Consider the following 19,087-nt stretch of genomic DNA (forward strand, 5'->3'; position numbering starts at 1 on the left):
AAAAACAATAGCGCTAGAATAACAAGTTTCAGTAGCGCTACAACGCGATCAAAAGCACTAAAGTGCGACCTGTGTGTCAAGTTCAATATTCAAACATGTTTGTTAGTTTTTTTAAAAAAAGTTTTGGGTGCTTGGATTCACGTCGGGTTCACCAAATGATGCTCTGCAAAAAGGGCAAGTGTTAGATCAAAAACCTATGGTAGTATAACACACAAACAACAAGAAATAGGTGTTAAGGTTAGTGTTATTCCTCTCCTCTCTAGGTTCCAAAATAGTGTTGCTCTCAGCAGCTTTTTGCACTATGGATGCTTATGGAGGTTTGAGATTGAAGTATTTGCTCTAAATGTGAATAAAAAGCTAATACTATGCTATTGATACTAAAATGATTTATTTTAACCAAAATGACAAGATATTAGTAGTTTATGCTAAATGCTCTCTAAAAATGCCTATAGCTTAAATGCATACAAGTTTTAGGATTTGGATTATGAAGAAATGGGCTCTATTTATAGGAAAAATGGAGCAATGGATGGTTGAGACTGAGTAATCTCAACAAGGGTCGGGATTGAATGATTTGAGATCCATGTGAGGGCTTTCAACCCAATCCCTGGTTGACAAGTGTCAATGTGAGATAGGTTGAGAGGGGAGGGAATAAGCATTAAATGCTTGACATGACTTGAGAGTTAACTTGGGAGTTAAGGTCAAGGTTGGATTGAGTAAATAAATTCTTTATTCAAATAATAAAGCCTTTATCCAATGGATAAACTCTTGTGCAAAGACAAAAGGGATAACCATGGTCAAAGCAATAAATGCTTGAGGAGACACATGAGTGCAAGTTGAAATAACCATAAATAGTTATGTAAGAGCCATTGATGGTCATGTAAGAGCCATTAGTGGTTTTGGAAGACTTTAGAGTTTAGATTGTTGAACACACAAAGCATTAAATGCTTTTCAAAGACTTTGAAGTCTTTGAGAAGTGACTCCAAGTTGCTTAGGAATGTGACAATAATTAGGGGATGGATTAGGCTAATTAGGAAGGGTTTAGAAGAATCTAGAAGGGGGTTAGGATTGCAAGTGGATTTGGTGGGTGAGGGAAAATAGGATTTTTATTTAAAATAAATTAATTTATTTCAATAAATGTGTGCAAGTTGCATTTGTAGGAAAATGCAAGTTGGGGGGAATAAATGATTTAAATAAATATTTTATTTAATTTATTTAAAAGAGGAATATGGGATTAAATGAAATAAATATGATTTATTCATTTAATTGATTGTGAATTTGGTTGAATGAATGAATTAAAATAAATTGAATAATTTATTTAATTAATAGGAAAATGTTTGAAGATGAATTAATTAAATGTTAATTTAATTAACTAATGGCTAGTGGATTTTTAATTAAATAAATAGCAAATATTCATTTAATTAGAATTGACAGATTTATGTGACTACACAAAGTATATGTGGAATGTGAAGTTGTGTATGGTGTATCTCATAAGTGTAAAGGTTCGCAAGTGTTGTTGAGCAGTAATGAATTCAATTTCACATATATAACAACAATGAACTATAATGAACATTTCAGAGGATGCACTTATCTACAATTCAACAATATTGATTCATTGTATTCATATTTTTCCCTAAAGAAGTGATCTTCAATGTTTGCAAGTCCATTGTATCTTTCCCTAAGGTTGTGTGCCTTAATCTTACAAGTCATAATCAGGAGCAATGAGCTTTCTTGGCCTTGAGTCTAAAACTTTGTAACCTATTTTAATATAGTGGGATAGTTCTCACCATGGTTTTCACCTCATTAGGTTTTCCACTTAAATTCTTTGTGTTCATGTGTAATTGCTCTTTTATTTTTCAGTTCTTTTCTTTTGCACATATGGTAAATGGAATGAATGATTAAATTGTTTGAGTACACACCGATTCACTTCTCCCACATCTCAGCATCTGAAATTGTTCAACATGTGTGAGTTATTTTGGAGACTAATATTTTTTGTTTGATGTTTTTTATCAGATACATTTTATGTCATCCTGATGGTATTCTTCAAATTCTTTTGTAAATTGGATTATAAATATTGTTTACATATTTTCTTGTGGGGTTATGTATAAATGGTTATTTTTTCTCCAAATATACTTTCATGATTACTCTCTTGATACACACGATTTTCTTTCATGTATTCCACCTTGTTGAGGGAGTTGTGGGCTCATGAGCATACTTAGTTCTTTTCTTCCCTTCATCTATAAATTCCTAAACTTTGTAGTTGAATTCATTGCCTCTATTAGCATAACATTCATGTGTTTTATGATGGGTATGGAAATATTTAGCCTTGTGTGGTTTGACAAGAGGCAAGGCAATGGGAATGTGTTTTATAAATTTGTTATATTACCATTGTGTAGGCTCAAGAGGTACAACAAGTTGTTGCATGGAACATTTTGGCCTTTACCAAGTTAAGAAGAGGGTATCATAGATGAAAGTTGGGTTTAATAGATGTGTAAGATATGAGCTTAATATAATAATAAAGACCAAAATATAATCATGAGAAAGTACCACCATGTCCATATTGTAATTAATGGTTCTAGGTTTATAAAATTAATGAAGAAGTACTCATGTACCAAATTCATAAAATAGGTATAAAGCAAATGAGATGGATCAAATTGTTGTAATAATTTACCACATAGATAAAGTTGAAACTCCCCAATCAACAAAATATCAACATATAATTACTCATAAAATTAGTAAACGAGAATGATTGAACACGTAAATAAGCATTAGAAGCAAATCAAAATCATCATATGATAATTCTTCACTAAGAACCATAATGTCAACATGAGGTGTAAGATACACAAATGAACTAATATCAAAGTATATACTATCATAAGGTAAAATATCATTATGTGAAAGACAATCATGAATAACTTGAGGACTAACATGAGAGAGAAACATGTGATTATCATAAAACATATTGTCATATATAAAAAAAACAATTCATTAAAAGTAGAGATATTTATAGATATGGGATTATCAGGACATGTATGAGAAATGTAATTGAAAGGTATTATTATATCACAAATAGGTAGGTAAGGTGTGACATTGCCAATGACCATCATAGTATCACATATTAAATCCTCACTAGGAATGTACTTGCCACTATCATAAGCCATTGGATGAATATAATCAATATGTGACTCTTGAATTAAGTGAATGGAGTATGCCTAATAGAAGGATAAGAAAAAACACACTTTGTGAAGGATGAAAGCTCATAAACATGATGAAATAGCTTCATAAAAGACACATACCCATCCATGGGATTAAAATTCACAAGATCAACAAGGATGAAGGGATCAAAAGAAACAAGATGCAAGAAGACCTCAAAATCTATAATATAAATACAAATAGTAGCTAGGGACAATGGACTATGAAAATTTGATAGATGTTAATGAAGCACAATCAGGATGTGTAGGTAGGGGTAATAAAGGGATGAAGTAACATAATTCCAAATCACATATGAACATATCAATAATAAGAAAATAAAATCGACTATAAAACCTAATTAGATCTAAAAATAGACCTATAGAGATGAATCTAAGCATATGTAGGGTGGCACAAGGTAAATCTTTCAATAAGCCACTAACCCTAGATAAAGATACAATCATGGGGCACATATGTGAAAGAGAATTTACACCATAATAAGATGTAGCAACCAACAAAATATATATTCGTAAAATACCTAATGAAGGATAACCCCTAGGGAAAAACTAGATTATGTAAAAGAGTAAACAAAACCACCAAAATATAATTAAAAAATACCTTACATGGATTAATATAAGCTAATTATATATATATGATGAATAAAGTCTAACCTACCTAAATTAATTAGAGTTAAAAAATAAGAAATTAATGCTATTATTAGAAATTAGATACAAATGGACAAGACACTTAGCTTTGAGAACTACAGTGAAGAAAACCATTGATGGTGTGTAAAATGCACTCCCCACTGTCTAGAAATAATACCTTTGTGTGTTCTCTATCTTGGAATTAGAGTAGACTCAAAATGTCTTGTTGGTTAATCTTGAATCAATACCAAGCATCTTGGGGTTAATGCAAAGTAGTGTGGATCTACCTTATGGTGCATGGATTTAATATTTGAAAGAGTATATAGAATTCACTTCACCTTTGTCTTATGTGTCTAAATTTGATTGTAAATATAATGGTATTATAAAATACTTTGTTGAATTTGTTGGATTAATAGAGTCAAGTTCTCCTAAGTCAACCACTTGATGGACCAATTTTATGTCTTTAGGTGAATGTTCAAAGACAACATTCTAAAGAATGAATTTTTTGATGTGATAGATTCCTTTTAAATTCCAAATCAAAATATTTATATAATTATTATTCCTTAATCCACAATTTGAATTAATTAAAACTTGAATGCCTTTAAATATCAAGGTATGTCAATTAGTCATGCAAAAAAGTGTGCCAAATTAACTTTTAAAGACTAGTGGAAATGGATGGGATCAAAATTTGAGAGTCAATCTAAGTGGCTTAAGATCAAACTTAAACACTACAAGATTGTCTATGAATGGGAAAACATAAGAAACATAAACAAATATATTAAAAATGTGTGCTAATAATTATGACAAATGAATACAAAATAAACAAAATAAAAATATAATAACAAATAATAAAAACATCTAAAAATCAAAATAATAATAATAAAACTTAACACATAAATTTGGGATCTTTTGGGGAATTCCCTAGCTAAGATTCCCTTTTTAGATATTGCTTGGAATATAGGCCCTTCTTTTATTCTTTGGCAAATATTGTTGGAAAGGAACATAAGGATCTTTCAAGATAAGAAAATGACGAGTCATCAATTGTGGATGAGAATCATTAGTTTGTTGTAGGAAACCTTATCAGCTACTTGTGACTTGATTGTTATTGTGGATCCAGGAGATTTGTTTGTTGTTTAGAGGTTGGGATTGGTGGATGTGACTTGATTGTTATTGTGGATCCAGGAGATTTGTTTGTTGTTTAGAGGTTGGGATTGGTGGGATGTGGTGTGAGGTCTCCCTATTCTAAGAAGAATCGTTAGGCTACGAGTAAGGTTCATTAGGATGATTCTTGGTCACCCCCTCCTCATGATATGCTAAAGATTAAGACAAATGGTTCTTCGAGATGTAATCCTAGGTATGCAGGGATTGGTGAAGTTGGAAGAGATAATTTGGGGGTTGTTTGGTTCTTCTTTTCTTTGTATAAAGGAAAGCGCTCTAACAACTTTATGAAAGCTCTTGCTATACTTTATGGTTTAGAAATAAGTAGTGCTCTTGGATGGACCAAGTTCATTGTTGAATCTAATTCTTAGATTGTGATTGATATGCTAAATAAGCAACATGTGGAGGGTTCAAACTGACAATTGGTCTTGATGGTCAAACAAATTGAGAGAATATGTAGATCTTTAGATTCTATTACTTTTTCTCATGTACCTCAGGAATGGAATAGGGTAGTAAAATGTTTAACAAAATGGGCTTCTGAGCAGATGGAGGGGTGGCATATCAGTGACTGAGGACACTTGTCCACACATTATTCTTGGATCTTAGAAGAGATGGTTATGGAGGATATGAGGGATTATTTGAGAGTCTTGAGTGAGAGTTGATTGAGTTTTGTTTTTTTGCTGGGTTGTTTCGCTGGTTGTTAGGTTGACTATTTTTTGTTGTTTTGTAATGCTCTTTCTTGATTTATTATAAATTTGTACCCCTTTCCCCAAAAAATATATGATTACAACAATAGCCATTCTACAATGGCAACAGGTCTATAAGAGGTTAGCACAATTCGTGTAAGAAAAACAAAAACAACCCATAATATAAATGAGAAATTAAGTTCGACCTTTTTTCAAAAAAAAAAAAAATGAATTTGCTTTGTTTTCAAAAAATAGACCCACAATATAAAATAAAAATTAAATTTGATTTGTTTGTAAATTAAATTTGATTTATTTTTAATTATCTTAATAATGATATCTATCACTTTTACCTAAATTTTTCTAAATATAAATATGATAATTATTATATTTTAAATAAATTACCATCTCAAAATGATCCCATAGTAAATGGTAATCACAACGGGTAAACAAACTTCACTATTAAAATAGTATATATCCTGCATTGTTACGAACTTAAGGGAGCAATTCTCCACGAAAATTGGTTATTTTTTGGAGAAAACTAAAAAGGACACTAATATAAAATTAATAATATTATAAAACGACTGGAGACGGGTGACAAAATCAATGCAAGCTACCTTTACGGCAGAAAAGCATATAATTATACAAGTATGATAAGAAGAAAATGACAATAGATCGTTGACAAAATCAATGCATTCTTGATAAGAGTTCGGTGCACCGATGGATGTCAGGTGGATATAGTTGAAGAATTAACTACTTTATCTAACCAATCATGCCTTCATTACAAGGAACGTTCACATGCTCATGAATTTCAGGAAATTTTTAAGTGTAAATTGGGTGTTTTTCAAATTCAGGTTCCAAGCTTCGAGCTAAAGAAATTCAAAAAAATAACATATATCCACGAGGGAAGGTCATGGCTGCCTAGACAAGAGTAGAAAGGTAGGGGATAGTGGCCAATTCAGGACAGCTTTTCCAAGGATAAGGTAAAAAAAAAGCAGATGAGATCGAAGGATATTGTGGGGTACATACTCATCAAACATGTCAGCCTGAAAAATGTATAAATCGGTAATTGCAAGACAGAGACATTAACGTGGGAGTGAAAAGGCTCCAAAAAAAGTCAGAGAATAGAAATTACAATGGCTAATGAAGAGGTGTTGATTGGATCCATTGATCAGGGCACCACAAGCACCAGGTTTTTCATCTATGATCGTAATGCAAAAGTGGTGGCTTCTCATCAGGTGGAATTCGGGCAGATCTATCCTCAAGCTGGGTGGGTTTCTTTAATCTGTTAATGCTCTTCTCTGATTGAATTTCAATGTGGGTATTGTTTTATTACTCTGATTTTTATTCATATCAGGATTTTTTTAGGTTGATTGCTTTGTTGTTGTGATTAATTGTTGTTTGTGAATTGTGATTATAGAATTTTGTTCGTTTCTTCTTGATTAACATGAGATTGTGAATTGTGATTATAGAATTTTGTTCGTTTCTTCTTGATTAACATGAGATTGTGAATTGTGATTATAGAATTGCGTTCTTTTCTCCTTTGGTTAAATTATGGGATTGCTGAATATTTTTGTTCGGAAATATTTTTTTTTTTAGTTTTTGAGATGATGTTGTGATTAATTGTTGTTTGTGAATTGTGATTATAGAATTTTGTTCGTTTCTTCTTGATTAACATGAGATTGTGAATTGTGATTATAGAATTGCGTTTTTTTCTCCTTTGGTTAAATTATGGGATTGCTGAATATTTTTGTTCGGAAATATTTTTTGTTTTGGTTTTTGAGATGATGTTTATGATGGTATAGATTATTTGTGAAGTTGCTAAATATGCGCTTGGCCTTTTTGCTGCCTGGGAATGTTTAGGTGGGTGGAGCATGATCCTATGGAGATTTTGGAGAGTGTGAGGGTATGCATGCAAGTAGCATGTGAGAAGGCTAAAGCAGCTGGTAGAGAAGTAGAGAAAGGGTTGAAAGCTATTGGAATTACAAATCAGAGGGAGACAACCATTATATGGAGCAAGAGCACGGGACGTCCTCTTTACAATGCGATTGTCTGGATGGACGCAAGGACCAGCTCTATTTGCAGGTAAGTTATTATAGTACCCACCTTAGCAATTGCAATTAATGAGATTTCTATCTATATTTTTTAACTTATTAGGAATGGTTTTATGTTTGTTTTGCTCATAGAATTATAACACTCACCCATAGTCTGAATATTGCAACAAGTTTAAATCAACGCGGCTAATAAACTATGTCCTAGGGGTTTCGATTCTGCCAAAATCATCTAATCAGATTAGGAAGATTGAGTACCCCCACAAAAGCTTAGATCACCATTAATATTAAAAGGAGTGTTTGAGATATTTTTGTTCTCCCAGGTTTGCATAATACTAGCATCGACTAACAGTCTGGATGCAGCATCCAGCTTAGATCACCAGTAGACGTAAACAATATGTCTGAGGGGATTCTTTTCGGTGAATTCACCTAATTCAGATTGCAATACTCTCCCATAGTGTGAATGCCCCATCAAGCTTAGATCACAATTAGGCTTAGAAATTGAGTCGAAGGGGTTTCTATAATTCCATATTTTCTTAATTGCAACACTATCCGATGTTCTGAATACCCAATCTCAGCGTAGATTGCCATTTGTTTTTGGAGCAGCATCTCAGGGGTTTCTATAGTGCTAAATTCCCTTGTAATGTCTCCTATTGGGATGTTCCTTCATTTTGCCCTATAATCACCAAATGTGATATGAAGTATACTAAAGAAATGTAACTTGCCAACTTAGATGTCTTGATTTAAGGCCAAATACTTGTAGATATATAAGTCTGCTGACTATTATTAATTTTGAAACTGCTTGTGTTCTTCCTTCATCTATTGATTTCCTTTTGTCTGATTCCCTGTTATAGATAATGACTTCTGTTCTGAATTTGATGCTTGCCCTCCGTTTGGGGTCTGCCTTTATTTTCGGAATTTTATTCTAGATTCCGAATTCCTTGATTGATCCTTATATAGGAACTGAATTGCTGATCTGCTAATTTGATTTCTAATCCGAACCGATGTCCTCAATTGTCTTCCCTCCCAATGCGTTTTTGCTCCCCTCTATATCTTCCTTCTTATCTCCTAATAAAGAGTCAAGCCCCTTCATAATGGAGCGCTGCCTTAGAGTTAATCTCAGTCATCCTTCTTTAAATAAAACTCAGATGGTCATATTTAATATCTAAAATAAATTGCTATTTTATTTCTTCTAATCCTAGTTGGCTCTTTTAAATAGGTTGTGGATATGGTCGGACATCTGAATTTATTTAATTGTCCATACTCAACTATATAGCTCAGTGGCTAGGGCCTATAATTGCAGTGACTAGGGCTTATAATTGCAGTGGCTAGGGCTTGGTCTAAGACAGGGGCTTGACACTCCGCCCTTCCCAAAATTGCTTGTCCTCAAGCAATAGTAGAATGATCATGGAGTCTAATTTGTAATCCACGTTTCGCTGCAATACTCTAATATTATATTAAGTTGTAATTTTAAGACAAGTTTTCTCTCATCTTTTGTTTCTCATCACTTGAAAATGTAAAGGATTGATTTGATTTGACCCAACTTATGCACAATATCTTGGATACCTCTTTGTGTTAACACAAGAACTTAACATATAGTAGGATGAGGATAGAAGTGTGACATTACATGGAATGTTCTTTTCTAAATAAATTCATAAAGTAATCATAGACGTGCATGAAGTAGACATACTGGAAACACATTAGGTATGAACCAAACACAGAGCATACACATAAAATACGAAGCATGCACATAAACATATGTAGACATGGAGCATAGACACAAACACACGTATTGTTAGATCCCTTCTGATTGACTAGAATGCATCTATTGATTTATTTTTACCTTGCAGACAGGCAAGACCAAAGAAGAAAGAAAGAAGTATTTGAATCTGCAAAAGGCAAGTGCATCAAAGGATTTGTTAGGAGCTAGAAGGGGGGCCTAACCCCACCTTGCTATTATGCCCCTTAGAGCTAGGAAGACAGCCTAATCCCACCTTTCTGCTCCCATGAGCCAAGAAGGGGGCCTATCCCCACCTTGCTGCACATAAGCCACTTAGAGCCAGAAAGAGGGCCTAACTCCACCTTTTTGCTCCCATGAGCCAGGAAAAGTGCCTATCCCCACGTTGCTGCTCAAAAGCTACTTAGAGCCAGAAAGAGGGCCTAACCCCAGCTTTCTGCTCCCATGATCCAGGGAGGGGGCCTTACCCTTAGATTTGTTCCTCTACAAAGCTCCATTTGTTTATTGTCCCTTTTCTTTCGATTGGATGCTCTTAAGATCTCCTTCATCGTACCTTGTTTTCTTGCCTGGATTTCTTTTTGTTTCTTTGTCAAACATTGCCTTTATATTATGTATTTGGCTTCCACATTTGTGTCCTTACCTCCATTTCCTTGTATTTGAAGCAGAAACCTTTCTCTTTTGGGTCTTCTTGTCGTCTTTTAAGTTTTTCTCGATTACAATCATACCCATGTTCTCATTTTCTTTTGCATCAGAAACATAATCCTTTGTTCATGAGCTCCTTTCTTCCATTGTAAGATAGAGGGGGGGGGTTAAGGTTTTGTATGAATGTTAAAAGGTTGATTCTTTGTATGGTATTTGTCCTTTATAGGTGTGATGACTAATTTTAGTGCTTTTTGGATTGCGTCCTCAAGTGATGTAGGATCAAGGGCACTTACCAGGCCTTGGATAGTGTCTTTTAATCCATTGATAAATAGGTATGTGAGTCTTCTTCGAGACACCTCTAGTATCATGACTAATAGTTTTTGGAATTCAATGGCATACTCTTCTACGGTTCCATCTTGTTTTAGTTGTGTTAGTTCTTTAAAGTACCATTTGGGGTGTCTTTGATCAATCTTGTGATTATCATTCGAGTGAATTCATCATAAGTGGTTATGTGTTGGTGGCCTTGGGTAATAAGGCCATGATGCCACCAATCATGGGCTATCCCCATTAAGTAGAGTATGGCGAATTTAATGGCATTTTCTTCCGTCATGGGGCTAAGTGAAAGATAGGTGTCCGTCTTTTGGACCCATGAACGTGCCGTAAATTTCCCGGATCCATCAAAGTTGGGAAGGGTCATTTTACTGATCCTTTCTTTTAAATCTTTGTCGTGTTGCCCTTTTCTCCTAGTAGGGGCAATTTGAGTTTTAACATCACAGTCATCCCTAAAGGAGACATTCCTCCTAACTTTGGGATCTAATCTTGAGTATGCTTCTGCAAGTTCTTCCACATTATCAATGGTTGGATTATTTGCTTCTTCCTCTACCATGTGTTCTTCCCTAGGTAGGAAGGGAGGTCTTGTTGGTCTAGGGGTTGATACCCTTGTTGGGTTCTTATTTTCAGAGTGGTTGGAGTGGGTATCCCTTCCATTGGTCTGGTTGGATCTAGAATTATTGCTATTCATGTTTTGGATGACTTGGAGGAGAAGTTGGGTCATTATTTCATTTTGCTCCATGAGAGCTCAAGTGGTTTGCTCCATGAAGGTCCTCAATTTGTCGACTATTTTTTCGCCCATTGTGTTGTTGGTGGATGCAAGTTTCTTCCTTTCTCTTTCCCAGGCCCTTTGAGCCCTTTGGCTAGTTTGCATCAACTATCCTTTGTCCCTCAGGCTGGCAGGAACGGTGCTCTGATGCCAATTGTAATGTCCCCTATTGGGAATGTTCCTTTATTTTGCCCTAGAATCACCAAATGCAATATGAAGTATATTAAAGAAATGTAATTTACCAACTTAGATGTCTTGATTTAAGGCCAAATACTTGGAGATACATAAGTCTGCTGACTATTTGTATTAATTCTGAAACTGCTTCTGTTCTTCCTTGATTGATTGATTTCCTTTTGTTCGATTCCCTGTTATAGATAAGGACTTCTGTTCTGATTTTGATGCTTTTCCTCCATTTGGGGTCTGCCTTATTTTCTGAATTTTATTCCAGATTCTGAATTCCTTGATTGATCCTAATATAGGAATGGAATTGCTGATCTGCTAATTTGATTTCTAATCCAAATTGATGTCATGAATTGTCTTTTCTCCCAATGCGTTTTTGCTCCCCTTTACATCTTCTTCTTATCTCCTAATAAAAGAGTCGCACCCCTTCATAATGGAGCGCTGCCTTAGTGTTCTGAATACCCAATCAAAGCTTAGATTGCCATTTGTTTTTGAAGCAGCATCTCAGGGGTTTCTATAGTACTAAATTCCCTAATCATAATATTGCTCAAAGTCTGAATACACCATCAATCTTAGATCATCATAAAGCTTAAAAGTTGTGTCTGAGTCGTTTCTATTATGCCAAACTCTCCTATTTGTCCCCAATCATTAAGATTAGAACCTGTGTAAGAGGTTAATATTCTGGCAAATTTTCCTGATAGTTATTATAAAACTATCCGACGTTTTTCGAAAGCACCAGATTTTCCTAATAACAACACTCATTTACTGTTTGAATTCACCATCAAGCTTAGATCACCATCAGCCTTAGAAGTCTTTGAAGGGTTTCTATTCTGCTAAATTTTTATAATTATAACATGCACTCACAGTTTGATTACCCATCAAGCAGAGATCACCATTGTGCTTAGAATCTATGTCCTAAGGATCTGTATACTGCCAAATTTGCATAGGACATGTACCCAGCCTAGCTCACATGTGGCTTACTTCAATGTAGCCTCTTTAACTTTAAGCATCCCAGTGAGGTTTGAACCTGGGTCATCATCATGGCAGTTACTCCTTCACAAATTTAAGGAAAAATTGGCCTTCTAGCAGTTAATAGATATGTATGTCTGTCCTGCTCACTCCATTATCTTTTTTTTTTGTAAATGCCTGTATTGCTAATGTGAAGATGGAAGAAATTTATTTGAACCAAACTTTGACTGCAAAATCTGTACAAACCTGCTATCCTTGTTTGGAAAATATGCTCACTTACAACCATATCTTTAGCTTTAGAAATCCACCTTGACAATTTGAAGAGCATGTTTGTCCCTATGGTTTTGCTATGGCATTTTAAAAATACAAACCTTATCAGAAAATATATCAAAATGCATCTTGGCTAATTAAATATGCACTTTCTAAAGCTGCGTTTGACTCATGCACCAAATTTGTGAATTTTTAATATTTGGGGCCTTTCTCACTGACACAATTGTTCAGCTTGCAACTAGTTTTGATATGATAGGTTTTTCATTGTGAGCAAGGGGAAGGAAGAGATGTAGCTGTAACCTAGGAAATTGGAGCTGTTAATAATTGCAGGCCGCATTTTGGTCTTTTGTATAAGAACCATACTCCCAAGTCCCAAGTATGAAATTATTAGTTCCATTCTGAGGTGGAACTGGAACTTTTGTCCTAGTTAGTGTGAATTTCCAGAGTGTGGTTAGAATGGAACTTAGTAGAAATCTCTTCCTTGCATCATTGAGAACTTTCTGTTTTCTTCTTTGCAACTAATTAATCAGCTCATAGAATCAGCTACTGAATAGTTTTAAGCTCTACAAACATATCCCCACTTTAACGAATATGATAAGATCACACTCTAGCCTTTATCATCAATTTCTTATATGCATGACTAGTAATTGTAGGCTCCTGATTACACTTATCTTTCAAATTAAACAGAGTGTTGTGCCAGCCATTTTATGAAAAATAATTTCCATGTAGAGTTTGCAACTTTTGGAAGCTTTACGTTCTCATTTTGTTATCTTAAACTGAATCTTATTTTAAGTGTGATGTTTAAATTGGTTGGATCTGCAGGAGGCTAGAAAAGGAGCTTGAGAATGGCAAAAATCATTTTGTGGAATCTACTGGGTTGCCAATAAGTACATATTTCAGTGCTCTGAAGCTTCTTTGGTTGTTGGAATCAGTAGATGATGTTAAAAGAGCAGTAAAAGACAATGACGCATTATTTGGAACGGTGGATAGTTGGTTGATCTGGAACTTGACTGGGGGTGCTAAAACAATAGGGAAGGATGGAACAGAGGTTCAAGGCAGTCATGTAACTGATTGCTCAAATGCGGCTCGAACCATGTTGATGGATTTGAAAACCCTTGAATGGCATGAGCCTACCCTTGAGATTTTGAACATACCTCCATCCATTCTCCCTCGGATTGTTAGCAATGCTGAAGTGATTGGGGAAATTGTTCAGGGGTGGCCTTTTGCTGGAACCCCACTGGCTGGGTGTTTGGGAGACCAACATGCTGCCATGGTTGGTCAATCTTGCAGGATAGGTGAAGCAAAGAGCACTTATGGCACAGGATGCTTCATTCTTTTGAACACAGGTGAAAAAGCCATTGTGTCTAAAAATGGGTTATTGAGTACAGTGGCTTTCAAACTGGGTCCAAGTGCACCAACAAATTATGCCTTGGAAGGATCTATAGCCATTGCAGGAGCTGCTGTACAATGGTTGAGGGATAGTTTGGGCATAATTCAGAGTGCCAGTGAAATTGAAGATTTGGCCAGAACAGTGGAAAATACTGGAGGCATCTATTTTGTTCCTGCCTTCAATGGTTTGTTTGCTCCATGGTGGAGAGATGATGCTAGAGGAGTTTGTATAGGAATTACGAGATTCACAACAAAAGCTCACATAGCTCGAGCTGTGCTTGAAAGTATGTGCTTTCAAGTAAAAGAAGTCTTAAATGCTATGAGCATGGATGCCAAAGAAGAAGAGAGGACAAATGAGAAGGGAGAGTTTCTTCTAAGAGTCGATGGGGGGGCATCAGTTAATAACCTTCTAATGCAGATTCAAGTAAGTTATATATTCCCCTTCCACACTCTGAATATTGTATTCAAGTCCAATTCATTTAGGTAGACTATAGAAATTTTCCATTTCAAGGAACTTTCAAATTAAGCACTGAAAATTGGATCTTTTGTTAATATTGTGTATTATCTTTATCAAGATAAATACAACTTGCTGATACTGAGCTCTTTTACCCAGGCCGATCTATTGGGAAGCCCTGTTGTAAGACCTGCAGATACAGAAACTACTGCATTAGGTGCAGCATATGCTGCAGGTCTGGCCACTGGTGTTTGGACTGAGGAGCAGGTCTTTTCCTCCGAAGCTAAAAAGGAAGAACCTACGGTATTTTATCCAACAATTGAAGATGAGCACCGAAAGAAACGATATGAGTCATGGTGTAAGGCTGTAGAAAGGACATTTGACCTTGCAAATCTTTCATTCTGATGCAGTCCTGTGTTTATTGCCTTTGTCTGAACAACATATATTTTCAAGGAACATTTTACATTTATAAATCACTGTGCATGTATTCTCTATGTTATAATGCATCCCAATATTGCTTTCCAAAGCTTATGAAATTTGACCTGCCTCTCAAGTTTATCTAAATACTGAATGGTGCCTCCAAGAGTGCAAAATAAATGTACTGGTGTTTTGATCAATTTCCTTGCTCATAAGAAAATTTTAATAACTGACAAAGAATGGTTTTCTTGAAGGAAAGTTAAAGATGCATGTGCTCGAAGATAATTGCCCAATGAACTGAAGTTAAACATTCTTTACTTTTGAATTTCAGTAACCTGCTTGATTACATTCATAAATAACATATTTAAGCATGGTTGAAAGAAAGGGTTGGCATCTGTATGGGAAAATCTTTCTATGTTGCCAGAACCCTGAAATTAATATAATTGCCTTTGTTACTCAGTGAGATTGCATAAAATCAAAATCTAAGTTTTCCTCAGTTGATGTGATTTGAATGTTTATGCTACAAAACTTTCTGGTGTATCTTGACAGAAAAATTACCTCTCAAATCTTGGCTGCTCATCCAAAAGGAAATTGATCATTCATTTGACTACAAAGCATGTTAGTTCATTATTCACCTAATAGAAGATTATGCTACAAGGGCCTGTAAATTACAAAATACATATTAGGATCAAGGATTGAGAAAAGCATCTCGTCAATAGTATAGTATTTCTTCTTTTCAGCACAACTAAACCTATTTACAGGTACAAATTAGAAAAAGTCGCAAATGAAAAATACAAGTGTCAATAATTACACAGCATTATTAAAAAATAACACTTGATGCAGGTAGGCTGGTCATGAAACAGCATCTAGAACAATGCACACTTTCTACTAAAGTGATCTCCGAGCCAATAATCTGAAGGTGTAGTATTTGATATTTAAAACATTACTATGAGAGTTCAGAACTGATAACCTCCTGATTTGTAAATTGAAATTCCTTATAAATATTTTTTTCTGAAATTAAAAGCAGGCCTTCAATGATGTTTACCGCTAATAGAATCAACTCAAAATGACATGAATCAAAATGCGAATTATAGTAGTAGAAAGTGAATTAATGTTGAGCAATAAAATAATAGTATACAATTAGAAAGAAATATAAACAAACCGTAGATATCCTAAAAACCTCAAAATGGGAAAAACTAGCTTGTTTGTATTAGTTAGGATACTATATCAAGAAGTAACTAAAGATAGGAGTTTAAATGGAAACGTTATTCAACTAGGTAAGGTGCAATGGGCCACCGTTATCTTTACAACTCTCCTTACAAGCTCAACCCTAGTGGCACCTTCAAAATAGCCAAAGATGTCCTTGTAGAACTGTACACTATGATGACAAGAGGTAACTGTTGATTTGTGTTTTGTGACACTTCAAATACAGAATAAAGTATTGAATACTCTATCCTCTCTTGAACAAAATCCTCCCAAATGCTGAGTTGAATGATCACTTGAGATGATTCCAAAGTTTATACTGTCAGGTTTTGATGTGTAGGTAGTCTCAATGGTTGATGTGATTGTTGGTAATCCAAGGGGGCTTACGTAATGGTTCTAGGAGATGATCACTCAAAAGCAAGGAAATGCCCTATGCGTCTAATTTCAAATGATTTTCAATGACATGCTTTGCTTACTACTACTAATGATTTTTGAAAAAAAGTGAAAAAGGATAGGGTTTAAGAGGAATCCTAATCTAATCCTAAAATGCAAGGGACAATGGACCATCTAGCGAAACTCAACCATACTTTGTTTCATCATGCAAATGAACAACTAGGCAAAGCTGATGCTATCTTCTAAGGATAGCTAATGATATTCAAATTACTACTAACAATCATCAATACTATAAAAGGTATGCATATCAATGAGTGGGAAGTAATCGAAGTCGAGCTTATTTTGAGAGTTTAGACTAAACATGCACTACAACTTATAATCAACAAATTGTAAATGGTATGAACATAAGATTTTCACAATAAATCATGCACAAAGACTTCCATTTTACTAAAACGACTTGAGAAAATTTAAATTTTGACTCGAGAAGATAGAAAACCATGCAAATACTCCAAGATAGCATATAAAGTCACCGAGCTTCAATGTCTTATATTAATCTGGCAGCACTATAGAAACAATTCTCCAAAGTCTCTTATGAGTTACAAATGAAATGAGGCATCTTATATAGAGCTCCAAATACAAATGAAGGGCCAAGATCAATCTAAAATCAATGGCCAAGATTGATCCAACTAAACCCTAATTAGGGTTTGTTACAACCACAAATACCTAATTTGCAACTTTATTAAATATCAGCCAATGAGAAAGTAACAGCTTTCTTGGCACAAACTACGAGGATGAATCCTCCAATTAGAAAATTTGATGCCACATGGATCCTAACAAATTATCATCTAGAAGTTTGTTCCCCTTATCTCTTTCCGCTAAGTCAGCCAAGGATGAAGCAAATACTTTCTCCCAATCAGGTTCTAAGTCTTGAACGTTGCTCACAAGTGTCATGAATGCTTGAATGTCATCTAGATGCTCCTCTAAAATTGCTTTTATATGCCTGAAAAAGACACATCTCACTCTTTCCATCAGCTTATCAACAGTCACATCCTCACCTTCTTTCAACCCTCCTTCGAGTATCACCTCAGTTGTGATGAGGACTCTCTCATCTTTGTCCTTGATCATTTCCTCAACTCATGCACAATTTCTATTGATTTCCTCAAACATATCCTTCCTCATTTCGAGTTTGCAATACCATCTATAGAAATCACATGCTTGGCAAACTTCCATCACTCCACCATCCACTAAGGTTTGTCTAGGGATGTCCATCCGTGGAATGGTTAGCTCCTTGACACTGCTGAATTCCTCACATGAGGTGAGTAGAACTTGGATCTTGTCTTGGATAGAAGTGACTCGCTAACAAATTCTCTTGCCTTAGCAAAAGCATTATCCATCCATCTTCTCACAACTTGGGATGTAGTCCTTATTCCCTCTAAATCTTGAACAGACTCTAGATGGAAGCACAACTGGGGGAATGAATGAAGCATTGGCTTCATGAGTTGTTGAACATAGCCCTTTAGGACATCTAGTTCCTTTTTCCAACCGCCTCTTATCTTCCCATACAATCTTTAGTCTCTCCTGGGCTACCTTTACAAAATCATTCAACTCTTTGATCTCTTGTCCGGATGTAGTAGGCCCTAAGTCAATGGTTTCAACATCATATTCATCGAGAGTAATCTCATCATCTGTCTTATCCACCCTTGGAGTAGCTATATGTAATGTGCATGTCCCCATACTATCCCTTGTGATCTTGGAAAATTTAGTAGCTTTCTTCTCAATTGTTTTGCCAATTCTCTCCAAGAAACTCTCCAAGTTATCTATTGTATCCTCTTCCACTGTTATTACCTCTTTAGTCATTCTATCTCTTAACCATGTAGGGATAGCTGATTTCTCTTCTCTCTCTTCTAATCTATTGAGTCCTTGATATTCTCGAGGAGGAGACTTCCTTCCTTCGTTCACATCTTTTTCCATGATCTTTACACCTTCATTCACTACAGCTGTATCATCTACAATTTGTCCTTGTATAACCAGATTAACCTTTGGTGGCAATCTTATTCCTTGGGCTGCTCTTCCGCTTCTATTATCTTGTATAGTGGACTCCAAGGATCCGTTCACACCTTGGCCTTCACTCTTCCTTAATGATTGACTTTTTGTGACTAATGCCCGGTTCATAGAACTTTCTTGAAGAGATGAAGTGCAAGTGGAAGGATGATCAGCACTAGTCTTTTGTCTCTTTTGTCTTGATCCTTCCTTGTGACTTTCTTTCCTTTTAGATCCCTTAGGATGAGATGTTTGGACTGCCCCTTCCCCAAAGCTCATGCTCTCTGTCTCATCATCGGATGATTGGGAATCCTAATTCCCCATCATATCATAGGTTAACTTTGCATTTTGTTCTTTGAGCTTCTTAACTTGTATGTCGGCCCACCTTTGTGTGTATGTTAGGACAGGCTTCATCACTTCCTCCAATTCGGTGATTTCTATTTCATTCCTATTAACTTGTATCTCCTTTTGTTTTTCCTGTTCAAAGGCACGTTGGAGGCGCCTTCCATCATCTTGCACTTGATTTGGAATGGGGAAGAGTTTGCAAGTCTTTATGATATAAATTGGTAGT

The 19,087-nt window shown here is 35.3% G+C and overlaps 1 protein-coding gene across 1 annotated transcript; it reads left to right on the forward strand.

The window, feature by feature from the left end:
- Positions 1 to 6,345: 6,345 nt before the first annotated feature.
- Positions 6,346 to 15,080, forward strand: LOC131042225 (glycerol kinase). Its single transcript, XM_057975556.2, has 4 exons — positions 6,346 to 6,941; positions 7,535 to 7,756; positions 13,443 to 14,433; positions 14,623 to 15,080. Exons 1-4 carry the CDS (start codon positions 6,808 to 6,810, stop codon positions 14,866 to 14,868), a joined length of 1,593 nt encoding a protein of 530 aa, XP_057831539.2. The 5' UTR covers positions 6,346 to 6,807; the 3' UTR covers positions 14,869 to 15,080.
- The last annotated feature ends 4,007 nt before the right edge of the window (positions 15,081 to 19,087 follow it).

Source organism: Cryptomeria japonica, chromosome 5 (assembly GCF_030272615.1).
Source record: "Cryptomeria japonica chromosome 5, Sugi_1.0, whole genome shotgun sequence".
Taxonomy (NCBI): domain Eukaryota; kingdom Viridiplantae; phylum Streptophyta; class Pinopsida; order Cupressales; family Cupressaceae; genus Cryptomeria; species Cryptomeria japonica.